A 19,759-nucleotide genomic window follows, 5' to 3' on the forward strand; every position below is an offset into this window, starting at 1 on the left:
TCTAGTACAGGTTCCTGTATTGAGGCAGAGGTGGGAAATTAAAAATGGCTACAATATCAGATCATATGTGAAAATACAAGACAGTACCTGTGAACAGAAGAGGTATTATTACTGTTTTGCTTTCTAAGAAACGGGTATAACTTCACACATACCGAAAAATACTTACATTTTACCAGGAAAGTTTAAAAAACTTGAAAAGGAAAATAAGTCTGGTTAGGCATTCAGTCTTTCAACTGATTCAACGCATCTATAGGCAATAGATCTACATTCACAAAATATAATTGTTGATTTCAGGTATGCATCATGATACATACTAAGAACAAAGAATTCATGCATCCTAATAGGCATGCACATTTATACACACACACACACGTACTGGGTGATTTGAAGTAAACAGCATTCATTTGAATAAAAATATACTACGAACAACAGGATTTCTCTATTAAATCCATGTTTATTGCTTAAGTTTTATCACAGTGGAGATTAAATTACGCTTAATCATCCGGTCAGTGCTTTTGTACCTCCTTCAATGCCAAAAAAACATTTAAACCAAGTCATTCATACACTCGAAGTCTTATTAGCATCCCACCATTCATCGCCTCTGTGTGCTCCTTTAGTTGCCACAAACTGCAAGATTGTAAAAAGGTATAGCTAATAGGCTTATTTATAATACCATTTTCTTCAAGTATTCAGAAAGCAGTACACGTAGCTGTACTGTATATTATAAACATATCTGTACTGTTATTTATTGCTATAGGATAGAGGCTCCTGATGGAATGATAGTGAAATATTACATCACCGTGTATGAAGATGATCTCAGCATCCTATAATCGTCACAACTCCTCCTATGTTAGTGAACATCACCAGGTAAATGGGTTTCTTTCCTTTCTCTTTCAGGCATGGGATTTTCAAACTACATATAAATAAAGCATACACTCACAACATGTGTAGTGCAAATTCCAAGTAAACAGAATGACATGGAAATAAACTCATAGTTGCCAACTTTGGTTCAGCGGGGCCGTTATGATTTTTCACGCCCGTGTCAGCGACATTGATTGACAGCGGTTGTCGCGGGGAGGGGCTGCGGGGGGGCCGAGGCAGCCGAGCCCCCCTGCAAACCTTGAGCCCCCCCTGCAAACCCTGTGCCCAGGCAGGGGTGGCTGCTCACCCCCCAGCCCCAGAGCACCCTCCCCATCCGCATCGGGGAGTCCCATTGGCAACTATGTGGAACATGGATTGCGTGGCCCAGATTAATAGAAGGTAATATTTTGTTTTTTTTCCAGATACAACCATTGAAAGAGAACATCTACAACACTGCGATTCAGAAAGAACTAAATGAGAATTAATAGCAAAGACATTCAACTGGGGGTAGGGGGTGGGAGGGCGGGTCTTTTTTGTTTGCTTTTAAAAACAACCACCAATTAGTGGTTTGATTCTGGGCCATTACAAAACCTTCTCCATTAAGCACAGGGCCAGATTCTCTTTTTTGTTGTTGTTGTTGTTCATTTCATTTATTTTTCTTAATTATGCAAATCTACTTCCCACACAGCCATAATTTAAACTGAAATAAAACGCCGTAATATTTTCATGGCATAAATTATGTATGCAGAGAAAGGCTTCAAATAAGATTTTGTATAAATTAAAAATTAAGACATATTGTAGACTTGCTCAATACCCTTTTCTCCAAAGTACTGGTACTGAGCAGAAGAATCATGCAGCTTATCAGTAAAAGGAGTACATATTTTTGCCATTTTTCTTCAGTGCTCATTTTAAGATTTTCTTTTTTTATGTCTGTGTTCTCAGTCTGCAACTTGCTATTTCTTGCGCAAAGACTGGGATGTTTTAACAGCATCTTTATGCAACACGTTGAACCTTCAACAAAGGAAACAGAGCTAGCACTAAAGTTCTCTCAGCTAAAAGACAGACATACTAAAATAATAAAAAAATAGAAGGAAAAAATACCTCTGCAAATAAAACGAAACCTCTCGTTTGGGACGCAAACACTTAGCTTTTAAAAACTGAAAATTCATAAATATGGTCATTGTATAACTTCAGAGAATGAAGGCTTCTAAAAACTTCAGTGCCAAAATAACCTCTCTGCATCAGTATTAAGAATAACATATTTTCCATTTTATGTTGTGCTTGCCTTTTTGTTTTTTAAAGACTTCTCTTAGTTCTGTAGAATTTTGTCACATAATATTACATACTGTAGGGGAGTGTTAGAACTGCTTATTGAGGTTTTAAGTAGTTGTTAGACTAAGTTACAGCAATAAAATTCAATTACTCGTCTCATTCATTATTACTTTACATGGGGCGGTTGGCTCATTTCACCTTTTTTTCATGCTTAATGTGGCCATTTCTTCTATACTTGCCATTTGGTATCCCATTCTGGTAATGTCCATTAACAGCGCTATGTTCGTCATTGGACCAAAGATGTTTGCTTTGCTTGCGGATAAATTTTGTTATCCTGGCCAAAATGTAATAAAGTAAGGCAGCACCTACTAGTACAACAAAGGCAATATCCAGTAAGAAATACTGATAAAAAGAGATGCCGTAAACAGCGGCACGTAGATGTTGCGCTCCGTTGTGACGGAGGATGTAATTAATCCAGTAGACAGTTCGGTTAACGGGATGACCGGGTTGGTCTTTGTGAATCTCAGACAGCCGCTGGGCCCGCTGCCGGTAGCTGACAGAAAAGGGAAGAAAGGAGAAATCATCATCAGAGCTCTGAGCAATGCAAGCTGCAAACACATAAATATGCTTAAGCCTCTACAGATCAAGCCGTGTATTACTGCGGGACTCTTGCATACACCAGCACATAGAGGAACAGACACGGCGGATCATCCATCTTCCAGTCAGACCTTACAGCTCCTTGATGAAGAATGACTAGAAAAGCAGATCGATCGGTGCGTGATGAAAGGCAGAAATTCACCCTCCAGCGAAGCGATTAAGAGCCAAGCTGACCTGCTGCCAGAGAACAATCTTATCTAATCCAAAATGAATCCTATCAAAGTGAGACGTGTTTGCCCTTCCCACTGTAAAGTGGCAACATACCCCGTCTAACACAGCGCTCGTTTGTGCTGTTGTGCAACTGAATTACTAGAGAAACACAGAACAAAGCAAGAAACTCGGTTTTGATTGTGCAAGAGAGCACTTCCACCGGTGTCCAGAGTTCAGCCTAAAACTTTTTGGTTTTTACCACAGGCTGCCCCCAGGTGCCGACCATTGTCAAATTCCTTCTCCCCCTCTGCGGCAGCTGCAAGGTCGGCAGGTTATTTATGCAGGACTTGCCTTTACGCTAAGGATAATTGCACAAGGGAAAGGTGATGCAAGTGATGTTATCGAGATCTCTTTAGCAACATTCCCCATCGCTGCGGTTCTGCTGCTGGCTCCGTGCAGGTTTCTCCTTTCCCAAGGCAAGCAGCACTTGCAGAGTTTGCTCCCATGAAAGCAAGAAGCATCATCATCACCGTGCTCCAAAACTATGGTTACCCCAGTGCAATAAAACACTGGCTAAAACAGCATTCTTTTGAATCTGGAGATTGTCTGAACAACATAGATGTTTTAAAATTATTCAGAGCAAATTTGTGAAGTGACTCTCCTAGCACTTTAATATCTCTGAGCAAATTCATTTCACTAGAAAGAGTTACAAAACCCAGTCCATGGTCTTTTATTTATTCTATCTGAATGACAAAAAAATTACAAAACAGACTGGAGTCCTTATATTCATAACAATTTGTTAGAATATTGCCATTGCAACAAACACAAATGACCTTTTTGACCTTAAAAAAGGTTTTACTGGCCAGAACAGGAAAATATTCTCCTCTTTTTCTAAAGTTCCACAATTCGATTTTAAAAATTAAAAAGTCACTATTTTTTAATATCTCCATATTTTCAGCTGTAATCCAAACATGTCACCCGACAATCGCATAGGTGTATTGTGCTCCAGGGCCCTTAGGCAGCACAACAGACAGTCTGCTAAATATGGAGTAATCAAGACACAAAGAGAAACACTGGTCTGCAACAAGGAATAAGGACAGGTTTGGTTCTATAATATAACCTTGCTGTCCTTCACATGGCAACTGTCACAAAAAATGGATGAGATCACTGAGTTTTGGTAGGCTGAGCATCAAGCTCAGCACCTACACAGATCCTGATCAATTAAGTAATCTTGTGAAACGGTACAACCACCCTTTCCCCCACTGTACATGCAAATAAAGCCCAATCTGCATTTCTTTTCCCTTGCACAAAGGTTCTGTATGTGCTTATTTAACCTGTAACAAAAACCTGAAATAAAAGCAAGAAACTATTGCTCATTCCATACCTGGGGTCATTAATAACTTTCACCAGGGCTTCATACAGTTCATTCTCAGTGACTGTCTTCCAGTTCAGCAATATTCCCATGCCCTTGGCCTGCACACGAGTCATGGTGTCGTAATGGTCTCCAAACAGGGGAATCCCCACCACTGGGACCCCGTGGTACATGGTTTCAAAAATGCTGTTCAAACCTCCGTGACTAAGAAAAGCCTTGATGTTAGAGTGCCCTGAAAACAGAATAAGCATAAGGATTTAAAAACAACCAACCAACCAACATATTTACAATTCCTTGATGTAAAGGTATTGAGGCAAATGGGTACAACACATGTGCTGCCACGTTTCTACAGCTGAGATTCAGGAAGGTAAAATGAGGGCAATTTGTTCTAAAGTTCCCCCCCTTAAACCCACAATGCTGAAACTCCCCGTGCATTACATTATTTCCTTATACACTAAGAGAGAAGGAATGGCAAAACGGCAAACAAAATTCTTACATATACGAGTCGTGTAAAAATTATTAATAGAGTAATTAATATACTCTTTACTCCTGAGCAACTGCAGGTGGTGACTACAACCAGTTTAGCAGTACAAATGAAGCAGGGAGTGTTTTTCCTCATTATTCATATGAAACACAAGCTATTTAACGGCAAGACAAATGATGTTGTGTTTAGAGTTTCACATGCCTTACACTTCAGGCTAGCAACATTTGACAATAAGGAGAGTAATGCAATGGAAAAATGAGACTGCCTCAGAGCAATTCAGTAACCAAAACAAATCCACCTGGTTCAGAAGTCACCTGCCTCATCACTACATTACGATAAATACTCCAGCAGACATACACACAGCGACACACACAGTTCACGTGTTCATCAGTGCCGTCGTAGCACTGGAGCTGTTTTGTGAACACAAACATCCCGGTATCCCAGAGACAACCATAAATACCCTGCGGTCCCTCAGATCTGCAATGTATTCAGCAACGCTTGGACAGGGAAGGAAGGAGGGGAAAATAAAAATACAAAGACTCTTAACATAATCTTTACCAAAAGATGGAAGAATATCAAGTTTCACCTCTGAGAACCCAAAGTGCCTCAGGTTAATTAAACAGAAAGGTTATTATCAGCTCACAACACATGCTCAATTTCTGTTGGAGCTTTCCTTGGAGAAAAATGAATAAATAAATAAATATAGTATACATACAGGTGTATGTTCACACCCCTAAAACCTGTTTGGATGCAACGTGAATAAATTTTGCATGCTCAGTTTCATGACTGTTCCATGAAGAGACCAGTGAACATCACACCATGCTTTCTCATAATAGAAATTAACAGTTGCAGTCACCAGCTCCCTAAAATGGTATATTTTAGAAGACTCCTACTTATTTATCTTCTGTCTTTAATAATGACTTTTTCTTGAACTGCATAGGTTCTATGGGATACAAAGCTTTAAAGACATTTTCCCATTTATCAGGTCAAATAGTCTTTAGAATAACTATCTCCTTACACCTAATTAACTTAAGGAAAAAAATGGAGTTAGTACCATGGAAAGACAACTATAAGGATGTGTTTTGATTTCATCATCTTGAAATTCTGACAAATTCTATACTCCTGCTCTATGACCTCCATATTACTGAAATTATCCTAGATTTATGACTGCCAATTCAGTACAATATTGTTGGAAGAGCAACCCACCTCACTCAAGTGAGAATAAGCAATATGTCGTCAAAATAGATACTCACCAAGCAGGTCGTTTTGTGGTAACCATTCTATAAGCTTTGTGTTGTTGCCTAAATTCCTCGGTTTGTTTCCTGAAAACCTAAAAAAATATGAAATCAAATTGATGCATAAACTCAAAACAGAGAATCAACCCAAATAATTCACGAGGCCTGAGCAGATTTCCAGTTACATGGGGATGGCGTTTACTCACCATCACAGGACAACAAAATAGGCTCAACCAAAATGTTATAAATAGCTAATAAATTCAATTTTTTTTTTTTTAATCATTTGGTTTCCTTGCAGTCTGGACTGAAACGCAATGTTTTCTATTAACGTTATGGCAACACGGTTACTTCTCAACCCCAACTGTGAGGGCAGGGAGTTTTACAACCTCTCCAGGGCTCTGAGCCCATCACTTTACTGAAAACTTTGCCTGGTACTAGACAAATAACTCCACCAACACACGAGCCCATCAACACAAGGCATTTCCTTTCAACTGGCCAGTTCCATGTACCCCTTGATAAATGACACCATCTTATTTTAAAATGTGTTACTAACACCAAGAAGAGAAAGGGTGACGTCTCAGCTTATAAAGCAAAGGGCCACTGCGGAAAAGGCTGGGACCAGCCTGTGAGACAGGTCTATTCTTCTTACTTGCTCAACTGCCTGAAACCCAATGGCAACGCCTTGTTCACCTGAGGTTGATGGAAAAGTTTAGCCCATAAAATAAGGGCTTGAAGTGCAAACTCATTTACATTTTAATGTTACATGCAGTTAATAGACAAAGTTAAATATACTCTAAACAGAAAAGAAAGATGGAAAGAATTAAGTGACTACTAGCAGATGGAGCTGTCACAAAACAGCTCTATCGGACAACTTAAAAATATTCTGGTTATTAGAGAGCATTAGAACTATAGTGTCATAAAGATTCACCTACATATTCTTAAATTAAGCAAGTCATACATCTTTACAACTGGCTTATACATCCTATATATTGAAAAAAGTCTATGTTACTTATGTTAACTTACAAAAACACAATGTATGTTACTAGTCTGGGCTCTAACTAGTACTGCGCAATTGGAAGCATATAAGAACTACAAAGATTTCCTTGATTTGGCATTGTGAAATACGACAGACAAGCAGTACTACCTTTCCCATTTTCAGACAGGTCTAGTATAAAAACCACCTGCATCCAACACAGACCATAGGTCAATGATCTGAAGAACAATTAAAGAAAAACCAACAAAGTGAAGTTGGGTTCATTGTTTCATATCCAGGTATTTAAATAAGGAACTCGAATTCCCTCTGGGGTGACTGAAAGCCAGTTGCTCAGCTCTTCCAAAGACTTACACCTGGTCTCAGGGACATCTCTCTATTGCACGAATCATGACTGAAAAAAACAGCAGGAGGGTTCCCTTATCCAAAAAGTTATAGATAATAGATTGCAGATAACAAAAACAGAACAAAACAAAAATATAGCAAACAAACAAAAACAAACAAACAAAAAATAAACAACACCATAAAACCAAAACCCACACACGCTGGGAAGGAAATACTAGTGAGGAAAATCAGACAGCATGATAAAAAAATAAAATAGTAGTAAGATCAATTGGGACTCATAATTAATTGCAAGCCAAGCAGTGCTGCAGGTTTCATAAGAAAGAAATAAATAGCAGCTCTACCCCAAACAAAAACTGATGAGCACTTTACTACAGCTACTAAAGGTTCTGTGCTACGGCCTGAAGAATTTCCATTTTCCCGTTCATTAGTGGGGTTCACTATTTCAATTACACACAGCAGCAAAAATGGCCTCTAAGCGATGGCAGGGAATGGGACACTAAATAGGCACATAATACAGCTCCAGAAGGAGCAAGGACACCGGGCATAAATTGTAAAGACACTGATTATTTGGAAACCAACGGTTCACGTGAACTGCTCCAGAGTGACACTCCACGTGAGGCAGAGCTGACTAAACAGTTCTTGGATTTTTACAGTAAGTGTAGAGAGACACTCAAGGATGTTTTTAGAGCCAAGAAAGCTTATTACTGATTTTTACTCCGGCAGATTTTTCTTCCTCCAATTTCTCATAGATAAAGACAAGTAAGAAGAGCAATTATTAAAGTCTGTGTTCACAGATAAAGAGGAGAAAGGGCCTGAGAAAGAGCAAAAAGAGAAGAGATAGAAGAAAGAAAAATCTATGATTAAATCAGCAGGATGTCATTCTTGCTCCCTGTGGCGGCTTCTTTATCAGGAACGATGACAGCATGTCATAACCTCAGCCTCTATTTTCACTGTCCACAGTCCTTCTAGGATATAAACTCAGTAGAGGAGTATAACCTATGCCTTATTCTGCCACAAAATCATCACTCCTCCTTATTACCAGGGGACTGCAACATTTCCACAAAGAGCATCTTTCAAAAGAGTCAGGTCCTCAGTGCCACCCAGACTGTCACCATTTCAGCTCCAGCTCCTGCAGCTCTTGATCAAGAGAGCACAAAAGGAATTGAGCGTGCTTGAAATCACCGTGAGTACATCTATCATTGCACTTACCTCCAAATAACTCTCTGAGGCAGTCTTGCCAGAGCATGTGCTAACTTATTTGCTATATCTTCTGACAGGTATTTCACTCCAGCTCCAAACGAGACGAGGACAAAGCCATTTTCGTTAGCACCATTCACCCATGTTTGGAGATCCTGTTAAAGCGAAAATTTATACTGAGCACTGTAAAAGCATTGGTAAACCACAGAAACGGATTAAATAAACATTGCCTAGGAGAAACAGTTGTTGGTGCCTGTTATTTCAAAAGTCAAACAGTTTAGAAATTATTGATACAATGACTCAATGATTCGAAATCCGTGGTACAGGTTGTAATCAGTAAAATTCTTCCTGGTTCATTTTAGCTTCCGCATTAACAACCAGTTTCATATGACAATTTGCCCTTTCCTAACCGACTGGCTGACACATATTCACATGTCAACACGCTACATTTTAACTCAGCAAAACAGAAGAAGATGCATCTCATCAGCCTGGAAGTGCAGCACGGGACATAGAGGAATGAAGGCTGGGACTCAACTATGTGATTGCTAGCCTTAAAGGAAGTGAGAGGACTTTAGATTGTTTTTATTTCATCTATATAAAGATAACAAACACAAATTGAAAGAAGCCAGAGCTTCAAAAAACCCCTCCAGTTTCTACTGCTCCAGTCTTTCAAGGAGCAAGGAACAACACTGCATTTCTATGGCAAGTTTATCAGGGGTGGATGCTGCTCCTTCTTGGAGCTACATACTTTAACTTAGACAACTTCGTGCCTCTTCCGTGGGAAGTTACCAATATTACATTAAATACAGGCAAGTGTAACAAAGGCCAAAGCCCTTTAACATCCTTAAGCTCATTCTCCTTCTGTAATTACTCTGAAATGGAGTCTCCCACAATACCAATTCTTGCCGACCGTCTTGACTCAAGGGCTGCCTCAACTTAGGAGAGAAAGGTAATGCCAAAAGCAGGTGTGTGCAGTACCGCACTGCTCTCAAGTACTACAAATGCAGATAAAACGTCAGCCTGCTGGGGGTAACCTGACAGTCACCCAAAACCACAGGTCGGAAAGCCTCTATCGGCACAGCAGAACCCAAAGCAGATTCGGGCGTTTCATTGCACTCAACACCTTCAGCACAGTGGGTCCAGCCACAGGTAATTCCTTCACAGCTGATGCTTCAAGCAAGTCACAGGTTGCAAAGGGGACAGCAACACCCCAAACCCAAGGCTGACTTTGTGGAAAGGGGGTTTGTGTCACTGATGACAAGCAAGCCAGCAGCTGTGACTACCAACCACCACGGGACGGCAGGGAAACCATCCTAGGACATGAGACAGAGCAGGGCTGCGAGCTAACCAAGTCTCAGACACAAGAACAATGTCATTTTGCTTTTGGAAATGCACATTTAAATGCTATTTCTTCCAATGCAACTGTTGGCAGCAGAAACTCAAAGTGATACCACTGACATACAGATATGTCAGTCTGCCAAAGAGCATCTTTTATTTCCTAGGATATGGTTTAGTTCTGGTGTCACCAAATTTAAGCATAAGCCTGCTCAACTCCAGTACAGCAATAGGAAATGAGTAAAAGGAAAATCAAGAGCCCTGTTCACAATGCATCTTTTGTCCTGGTAATAAATAGCAGGCCAGACAGGAATAGAGTAATGCTGTGCTATCGTATCTGAGCACAAAACCACAAAAGCTGCCACAAAAACCAGCAGGCGAAACAAAGACCTGCACATTAGACTGGGAACTGTACACTAGTCTCTGCTACGCAGTGAAGAAGGGACTTCTATTTTCTCTAGAATTCACGCTTCTTCACTTTTCCTCATCTATTCCAGTGTACTTTCCTTTCCATTTTTTCTCTATGGCAGTGGAGAGAGGGGGAAGAAGGAAAAGGAGTAGTGTCTGAAACCTGCCTTGAAGCTGAATCATTTATTATGAGCTAAATTTCTGACATGAAAGTTTTCAAGTGGTTTTGTGATTTATATATAGAGTTTGCCCTTGAAATTTACTTAAGGACCTAAAGCATTCTGCAAATGTAATTATATTATAGTCACTTTTGCTTAGTGGTTCAACTAGTCACATCTTGAACTACTTCCTATCTGTTGTTTAAAGCCTAATAGAAAATAACCTTTTGTGGGCTCTAGGACAATCTGTTCTAAAGAGCAATCAAGACAGCTCTGTCCCCACTTGTGACATTCAATCTAGGTATATTCTGAGAGCTGAAGCTACGTGTTACAGGTGGTTTTCCTCCGACACCTGGAAGCTGCGACATATTCGTGGGCCCTCGTCTTCCTGGAGAACTGGCCACCCGAACACCTGCCGGAGAGGCAGAAACCTGGAGGGTTCTGGAGCCCCTTCTCGGTGACAATTCCGTGACACAGGTGCTCAAGAAGCCAACGAGGGGAGACACTCTGCTGGACCTCATGCAAACAAGCAAGGAAGAACCAGTCTGGGATGCAAAGACTGGCAAGCAAGGGGGGAGCAGTGGATGTTTTTCACCTTGACCTGCGTAAGGTTTTCAGCACTGCGTCCCCCCACAGCCTCAGACAGACAGACAAGCTACTGGTCACACAAACGGACAGCGAGGTGGGACTGAAAACTGGCTGAACTGCGGGGCCCAAGTGGTTGTGATCAGTGGCACAAAGTCCAGCTGGAGGCATGTTTGCTTTGTAATAAGGACAAAACCAGGATAGCTGGTGCTATTTATCGCTCAAGTATTTCTCATTCAGCATCAAGAAGCCCTTACCTGTGACTACTTAGACACATGGTTTCTTATGATAGGAATCAGTCTGTTCCAGCTGAGGAATGGCTCCTAAGGCTACTGCTACTGTTCTTTATGCTTAATTAGAAATTCTGTGCCACTGCACAACTCTGATGTATTCACATAATTAAAATGATACATCATTATATACACATAGAGGAAGAATAAAATATTGCCTTATAAAGGAATTTCTAAAAGACCATTCAAAAATCCCCACATACAATAACAAATAGCTATTAAGGACTTAGATTTTTATGTATGGGAAAAAAAAGAAAGGAACTTTGCCATGTACCATGGCATTAGAACCACCCTACACTAGGCTTCAGCGTTTTATTGTGCAATAGCAAGGCAGTCTGCTTTGTGTTATCATGGTTGATTTCATAGCCAAACCTTTGTAATCCTTCCCTTTGAAGGTAACCCCACATGTTCAGTGGAACATAACATGTACTAGTGGAAATTTAAAATCTTGACAGGCAAGACAAGATCCTGCCATCAGGCTCAAAAGATGGAATTTGTTTGCCATCTTCAACGGGATTATACCTATATTAAAGTAATGAGAATACAAATGGTTTCACTTTTGAGAAACTGAAACTTATTATGCGAGTGCTCCCTGTCCTGACCCATTTCCTAAGTGTGGCAACACACAAACGTGCACTTGCAAGTTTTCAAAGTGCGTTCTAAGCAACATAAACGTCCACACAAGGTTTTTCATTAACTTCAGGGGAAGCATGCCTGACTACTACACATGGGTCTACACAAGGAAGAGACATGAAACCAAGTTTCCCATGCTCCAAGTTGGACAGGTGCAAACCAAGTCTGATCTTACAGGTACGTAACTGGATTAACGGGAGTGAAGCAGGTGGGGACTTAGCTCAGACAGAACAACAGCCCCCATGGCTACCATGGGCTTGCCATCAAAATCAGAAGCAAAGGAACTTGGACTTCTCCTCACATTTTCTTTTAGGATGCTAAATTAGAAAGAATAAAATTTTAATTCCTCACACTGTCAAAGTTGTTCTGTGCCAACCTTGAAAGGATCCAGAAGAGTTTTAACTCAACTTGTTATATTCTGACATCAACTGAAAGTTTCTTTTTTTTTTCCACACAAATTTGTGCTAATTTTACTTAAGCTTTATGTTGTGCTGGTAGCAAGAGGGATTGCTTGCCTTGCCTTCTTATCTGCAGCCCCTTTCCAATCCGCTTCCCCAGAGGGGTGCTGGAGATCGGAGCTGTGCATGGGCTGCAGGAAATTAACTACAGACTTGTCAGGACAAGGGTTCTCCTTGCAAACACCCATGTAACTCCTGGCGTAACACAGCTTTAATTAAAGGGGATCACCAAACATTGCTAAAAATGCAAGAGTGGGATAAAAATGATGAAATTAAGAACAGGGGACTTAACACTGCATCCTTGTAGAGCCGCCTGAGTTCGTGACCTGAACAAGACTATTAGTCTCAGGTTCCTTTAATTTTATAATTATTTCTCTTGACAGCTTTTTCATACAGATTTTCTAAACTGAAGATCTAGCAAAACCAAATCCGAGTGGTGTTCGTAGGTCTTTGGTTGCAAAACAGATCTGAATGTCCTGATACAATTACCTGCGTCACAGTCAAAGGCTCAGCATTTCTTTGTACTTTCCCTGTTCTCTATGTGGCCTGTGAGGTACAGGAGCAACACAGTAGATAAAAAGCAGACTATGATCTTGGCACATGAAAGACTGAATACTTCACTCGCATTATTACTATGACCATTATTACTACGACTATGACCTTAATTCACACATCTACATTCCTCATGTTTACTTCAGGAAGGACACGACAATGACTGATGCAGGACGAGCAGCAAAACACACAATCTTTGACCTATTCTTGCAAAATCTGAATTAAGGAAGAGAACACACTCATGCTACAGGACAATTTTGCCCACAGTTTCAGCATATCTGGCCAGTATAGCCTTTAGTCACCTTCCTACCTTTTTATTAATTTAGACCATATTAGTCTTACCACCACAGTATTAGTCTCAATGGATTTTCTGCAATGGAAGAGGAACCAGAGAAATCAGCTTCAAGTTCAGCAGGAGAGAGAAAGAAGGGACACACTAAGTTATTGGTTATTGAGCTTTGAAGACTGGTAACCACAGAAAAAAAAAACAAAAAGCCTCATGACTTTGACTGGGAATCAAGCAAAATCACCACTTTAACGCTATGCTAAAAAGTTTCAGACACATAAGCTCATCCCCTATGAATTCACGCCTTCCTTGCTCCTAAATCCAGTTACACTTTTAACCTCCAGTGTGTTTTGTTTTCCCAATATCATAACACACTATGAAAACACATTGAGTCAGGGTGCGTTGTCAGAGCTGCCTTTGTTAACCCTGTTCTCTGTTCAGGCAGCGTTTTAGGGCTCCTCCCTTGCAGCAGGAAAACAACTTCCTTTTGCCCAGTTTAAATGATGCTCAGGTTGACTGTAAATTCAGTGTGATTTTTCTCTTAGCCTACGGAAAGGATACTTCATATTTGAAATTACAACTTTTGAGGTCTAAACCTACAGTGATGATTTGGGGAGGGGGTCTGTTACATGAAGAGCTATATTACTGAGCCTTCCTCAAACTCTTCGAGCTTCAACTGAACACAAAAGTGAGAAGGGAACGCCTTTGACTTTTGCAGTTAATTCACACTTTACACATGTGGTAAAGCCACGCACATCTTTGAACGGTTATCTCTTTCAATTACTATTAACAGAGCACTTATTAGTGTCAGATTAATTATTTTTTCCCCAAATAAAAGCATTTTCAATTTTTTGTTACACAGAAAGAAGAAAATCTTGCCTCAATGACATCAAGTCCTAGCACAGACAGTGCACAACATTCTCTTTGCTGAAGCCGCCCTGAAAATTTGACGAACTGGGCCAGAAGCTTAGAAACAAAGATCTGGCTTTCCCTTTCCAAATCAGGAATCAAACAATTATGACCCCTGAGCCTTGAAGAACTTGAGAGCAAAATTTCCAACAAAATTTCTGAAAAAACTTAGGATCAGGCATACATATAACTTCTACTTGAAGAAGCATTAAAAAAATGTATTTATTCTTCTTTGTAGGGTCACAGTGAAAACAAGATGACATCAATGAAGTATTAAGTTGGATACACAGGTGCACATCAGGATTTTCCAGAAAATTTAAGAGCCTTAAACATTGCTAAGAAGCCCTGGGACCAGAGAGGTATTCACAAAAATGACAGGAGGGAAGGAGGCTGTTTTCTCTGCGCTATCTCAACTGTCAATGGAGAGGCTGATGCAGAGGATAAATCTGAGCACCTACAGCTGGACACATCACACCGATTCCTGCCCGCCCTCACCTGCTCAACAGGCACAGCACAACCTCCGGTGAGGTCAGACCATGTGAAAGACAGAAAACCTGTCAAAGTCATCAACTATAGCAGATGTTGGGTTTCTGAACTGAATAGTGGACTAAATTTCCTATCTGAATTTTGGTTTCTATCCAATTGGCATTAATTACTCGACACTTAAGTGATTAACAAAAAAATAAAAATCAATGCACACTAGGTTATGAAAACCTTAAGTGAGTCCCAATTATAATACTGTGCCAAACCATGTCAGGACTCTGCTTGTTTTCTTGTTAACTTCCAAGCAAAAGCATGTTCTTTGGGCAAAATAGAAGAGTAAGAGACTGAAACTATAAAATTCCTTTTGAAAGTCCCAACCTGCTCATTCAAATCTCTAGTTTTGTTTCCACTGACTGACTGATCCTGGCACACCAAGTCCCAAAGGAGGTACCAATTCATCTTCAACTGTATTTCACATCAGAGGCACTTTCTAAACCCCCTTAATAACTGACAGTTCAACAACTTAGGGGTTTCTCAAAGAGGCACAGCACTTGCACAGGCCACCAAAGGCAGTCAGTAGACACTATTTTTCCTTCCTTCTCCAAGAAGGGAGCTCTCATACAGCAACAGACTAGCCCTGTGGCCATTTCATCCCTTTCAGAAGTCACACATTCCTCGAGCTTATCAGATAGGCTGTTCACAGGTTGCCTAAGCAGGCTTCACCTTCTTCAACATGGGTAATAGTTATTGCAGTCAGAGCTTTGCATATGAGCAGATACTATGACCTTGCCTTGTTCTCTTTTGCGACTTCAGTTGCCTGTGATTTCTGTGCGACACTATTCAGCTCAAGAGTGAAGGTTTTAGACTATGTACTGGTCTTTTACTGAGCTTCTCCCTGTGCTTGTATAGGGAGAATAAGCACTTACTGATCTATGCTGTACTATAGACACGAAGCAGGGAGGAATAAAAAAAAATAAAATAAAAATAAATAAATATTTTTACCATTCTCAGACAGCAATGCTATTGTGCCGACCCCACTATGTGAGCTTTGTTCTGTTTGATTTTCTAATTAGCTATTCTTAGCAGGCTTAGATGCTAAATGCACAGCTGTGACTATAGAGTGAGGGCCCAGCTGGCAGTAACCAGTGGTGCCTAATACTGAGCTTTGTTTCAGATAAACAAAGTACACAAATACAAACATAACCGGGTTTAATATCCGAAGCTTTCCCTGTTCAGCTGCTCGATTCAAATGTGTAATAGCACAAGTGGCTCTTCTTTGAATATGGTTGCAAACCATCATTCCCCAATGGGGAGCACAGGCATACTATGCAATTTCTACTACAAAATGCTGCTGACAGTGGACAAAACCAGATCTATTTCAAAATAAATAAATAAGAAGCCACATGAAGTGATCTTTAAAGACACCCACTGATAAATAAACAGAAAGGTACACAGGCCATTTTTACTAGAGTCCTAACTCTTCTGAAATAGTCTACATAGCACTTCTTTCATGTGAAGTATTTAAATGCTATCGTAACACATTTTTAACCTCATTTCAAATTTTATTAAAAAACAACGTTTCAGCACGGGCAGTTAAAGGTCATACACATGCCATCATATGACCTTTATTATCACTGAACAAATGGTGCCTTATCATATAACCTGAAAGTTACAAAACCATGTGTCAGTTTCCAGCAAACCCAGAGAAACGCCATCACTTCAGGCAAAGTACGCTGTTTGTATTTACTCGCTGCAAATCTCTAAATCAGTTTACAACCAAAAATAGGTTTTGGGATTTGTTTTTAATTTGCTGTAGCGAGCAAACAGCAGAGGGACAGCAGAGGGAACACGTGTCCGTCCCAAGCAGAGGACACTCGCACCTCCCTGACTCGACACCTCCAGCCGCCGCTGCTGGCTCAGCCCGACCGCCCCACACGGACCAGCGCCCCGCGCCACTCCCAAGGTTATTTTTCCGCTGATCAGACTCCTGCCTTCTGAAAGCAATGGTCACAAGGCAAATGTGCTCATTCCGTTTTATTTGTTTGTTGCTTTTGGTATCATCAGGCTCAGGCGGTTCAATCAGCAGCAGCCAGGCTGCTCCCAACCAGGGCAAGATCCTTCCTCCCTTCTTTTCCCTCTGGATTAACTGCAAGTTAAATTGTTCTGTTTCCGCAGGTACAAGTCGCTGTCAGTCCTTGTAACTAAACATATTTTTTCTGGTCTCTTCCCCTGTCCTCTCCCTTCATTTATTCTCCTGTCCAAAGTCAAACAAACTGAAAATGAAACAGAAAAGTGGTGTTTTTTAAGTGTCTTGACACGCTTTACATCTTGTCTTCCCTTAATATATTGGTGTTGGCTGACCTGAGCCACATACTATTAAAATGCTGATAAATCTCATTCTATTACTGACATCTAGAATACACAAAAAAGTCCACGCAGTTAATATTCACGTTATACTGTAGTTCATATTCACGTTATTCTGTAGTTCATATTAGCATAGAGTAATACAATTCCCAAAACAATACTTTTAACTACGTTAAAAAAAACAAACCCTCAGATTACAGAATTAGATTAAATTCCTTTATTTTCTTGCTGGTTAAAGCCATGCTAAAACTCTCAGTTGTGAAACAAACTGTAAGGTCTGAACTGTTTTCTATTGGGACCCCAAGCACACTGTCATCACATATTAATCTAACAGTGCCGCTGATAAAGTGCTTCCTCAATAGTACGAGACACAGATTGAGTCCTGTTGAAATACAGACTGTTTCCCTACCATGTTTCTCACTAACTATTTGGTATATACACTGCATATTTGGCTTATCAAAATGCATTGGGAAAAGAAAGACAAACAAAAATCAACAACCAGAAACAACAACAACAAACCCACAAAACAAAGTCTTTAAAGCCTTATGGAGCTTTTTAATGCCTAAAACGTTGCATTTTCTTGTCCCTGACCTCTACTGCCTTTTCCAATTTAACTTTCAATACTAACGGAGCATTTAAGTCTACTTAACTTTAAAGAGGAATGAAATTCAGCCTCAAAAGGCAGGCAAGAAATACAGTATCACAAGCCTCTGTCTTTTCTCCTATATCTCAGCTCTCTCTAGAGTTACAGGCATATCCAATGAAGCCTCCAATAACACAGTCTGCCTAAAACTAGAGGTCAACCAGAAAACTGCTGCGCAAGTACTTCCCTGATGCAACACTCTTCGTCAAAAATCCATTACTCACTGCACCTTTGGCAAGCACCCTGGGAAAGCAACCTTGCCTTTCAAATGAATGGAAGGTAGTAGAAAATAAGAAGCTTGCCCTTCAAGAGAGGTTATTAAAACGACTGCATAGAGTAGCAGGTGCAGTAGAGGTGTCCTCAAACCCAGGATTCAAATGAAAAACTTGTTACCACAGGGGCAATATTCTGTTAAAAAAGTACCAAAAACACCTTAGCTTTCCTAAGTGTGAAGCCCCAATATGTAACTTGTAAGCATACACAGAAAAGTTTATGATTCTTAAATGTAAACGCAAACCAATGTTTTGCCAACCCTCCTACAATTTCAGTAGCTGCATATGCAGTAGCAAAGCTGTACTAGTAACAGTTAAGACAGTTTTTAAGTACGGAGCCTGTTTTTACCTACTCTGTCTATAGAACATCGGGTCAAATTAAATTACAGTGAATACAGTAAAAAGAAAATTGAAAAGAAGCTGAACTTTAAATCTGCATTATGAATACTGAATAGAGCCCCATCCATAAATCCACGTTATAAATTTAGGGGTGAAATTTTGTCTTTCATTGTTCCAGTACAACACCTGTGCTCTGTGGATGGCAGGAGATAAAATTCCCATGATGGCAAGTGGTTCTTCATTTCTTCTTCAGATGGAACAGCTTTTCCTTCTCCCGATACACAGCCCCGGGTTGGTGGGCACAGCCCCAGCAGGGAGCACAAGCACGGGGCTGTCAGCGTCTGAAGGTTGAAATGCAATTACAAGTGTATGTTCCTGTGTTAAAAATTAATTCTACTCACAAGTTCAAAACAAACAAACACAAAACAAAAGAAACACAAGCTTCTGTTCAACACGCTCTTGTGACCTACAACAAATCCACTGTCAGGGTTGCTCGGTAAGGATAATAAAAGAAGGACATCCATAAAGTAAAATAAATCCACCATCCTGGGTGCTAAAAAAAAATCACCATACACCAGGTTTCAGCAAAATGTGAGCTGATTCCCAAAAACTACGCTTTCCTTGAAGGCAAGTTTTAAATAAGAACGGTGTTATATGGAAGCCAGATGCTTTTTTAGGCACAGAAGCTGAAGGTGCATTACTGATGTTCCCAATGGCAGAAGAGGACATGAACCACCTGCTCGCAGCTGCTAATGCTGGGGCAGCGAGCCAGGCTGGGGATCAACCCATTTCTCTTCCCCATCCACCCTGTTCGGTTCTTCCTCAGAAATCACTGGTCTGTCCCAGAGGCCCCCATGGGCACGGACACCTCACCACCCCAGACAACGTGTGCTGCCTCACGCTGACCCAAACACAGGCTGTATAAGTGCCCAAGCAGATTATTAGCAGAACACGAGTTACCCAGTTCACCTAAACCTCCTTTAAGCAGCTAGAACAATCAAGAAGTTGGCTTCGTTGCAAAGATTATTTCTCTTTTTTTAATCAATAATATTACTAGCTAGGCTTGCTGCTCTCAAATGTCAGCTTTGAACATGGCCCAACGTCCCAAACTATACAAACACTGTGTTCAAACTCAAGCATATTCCAAATACAACAGAAAAAAGTATGCCTTTGAAAATACGTTCCTATCTTTTGTTTCTCTACACATTAGAAATTATCCTACAGTATGCTAGAGAGGTAGACCAGGGAAACAAAACCAGCTCATTATTTGTTCAACAAACTACTGTCTTAACTTAAAAGTAACACTCACAGCTAAAGCACTGTGCAATACCAAAGTGAACAAATCTTGTTGATTTGTGTGTTTCAATATGAAAATGAAAAATTAGAATGTTTAAAATCAAACTTGTTTGTAACATTATGTTAAACTGTTGGGGTTTTTTTGTAGATAAACAAATACAGTAAAATAACTTATGTTGCTTTT

The 19,759-nt window shown here is 40.3% G+C and overlaps 1 protein-coding gene across 7 annotated transcripts in view; it reads right to left on the reverse strand.

The window, feature by feature from the left end:
• Positions 1 to 434: 434 nt before the first annotated feature.
• Positions 435 to 19,759, reverse strand: part of UGT8 (UDP glycosyltransferase 8) — a 45,103-nt gene continuing 25,778 nt past the window's right edge. For all 7 annotated transcript variants that reach the window (XM_065062184.1, XM_065062183.1, XM_065062186.1 and 4 more), the window contains exons 3-6: positions 8,577 to 8,719; positions 6,050 to 6,126; positions 4,325 to 4,544; positions 435 to 2,686 (exon numbers count right to left, since the gene is read on the reverse strand). In XM_065062184.1, the coding sequence (XP_064918256.1) occupies positions 2,323 to 2,686; positions 4,325 to 4,544; positions 6,050 to 6,126; positions 8,577 to 8,719 (804 nt within the window). In that variant the 3' untranslated portion in view covers positions 435 to 2,322. The remainder of the gene's footprint in view (positions 2,687 to 4,324; positions 4,545 to 6,049; positions 6,127 to 8,576; positions 8,720 to 19,759) is intronic.

Source organism: Columba livia, chromosome 4 (genome assembly GCF_036013475.1).
Source record: "Columba livia isolate bColLiv1 breed racing homer chromosome 4, bColLiv1.pat.W.v2, whole genome shotgun sequence".
Lineage (NCBI taxonomy): Eukaryota > Metazoa > Chordata > Aves > Columbiformes > Columbidae > Columba > Columba livia.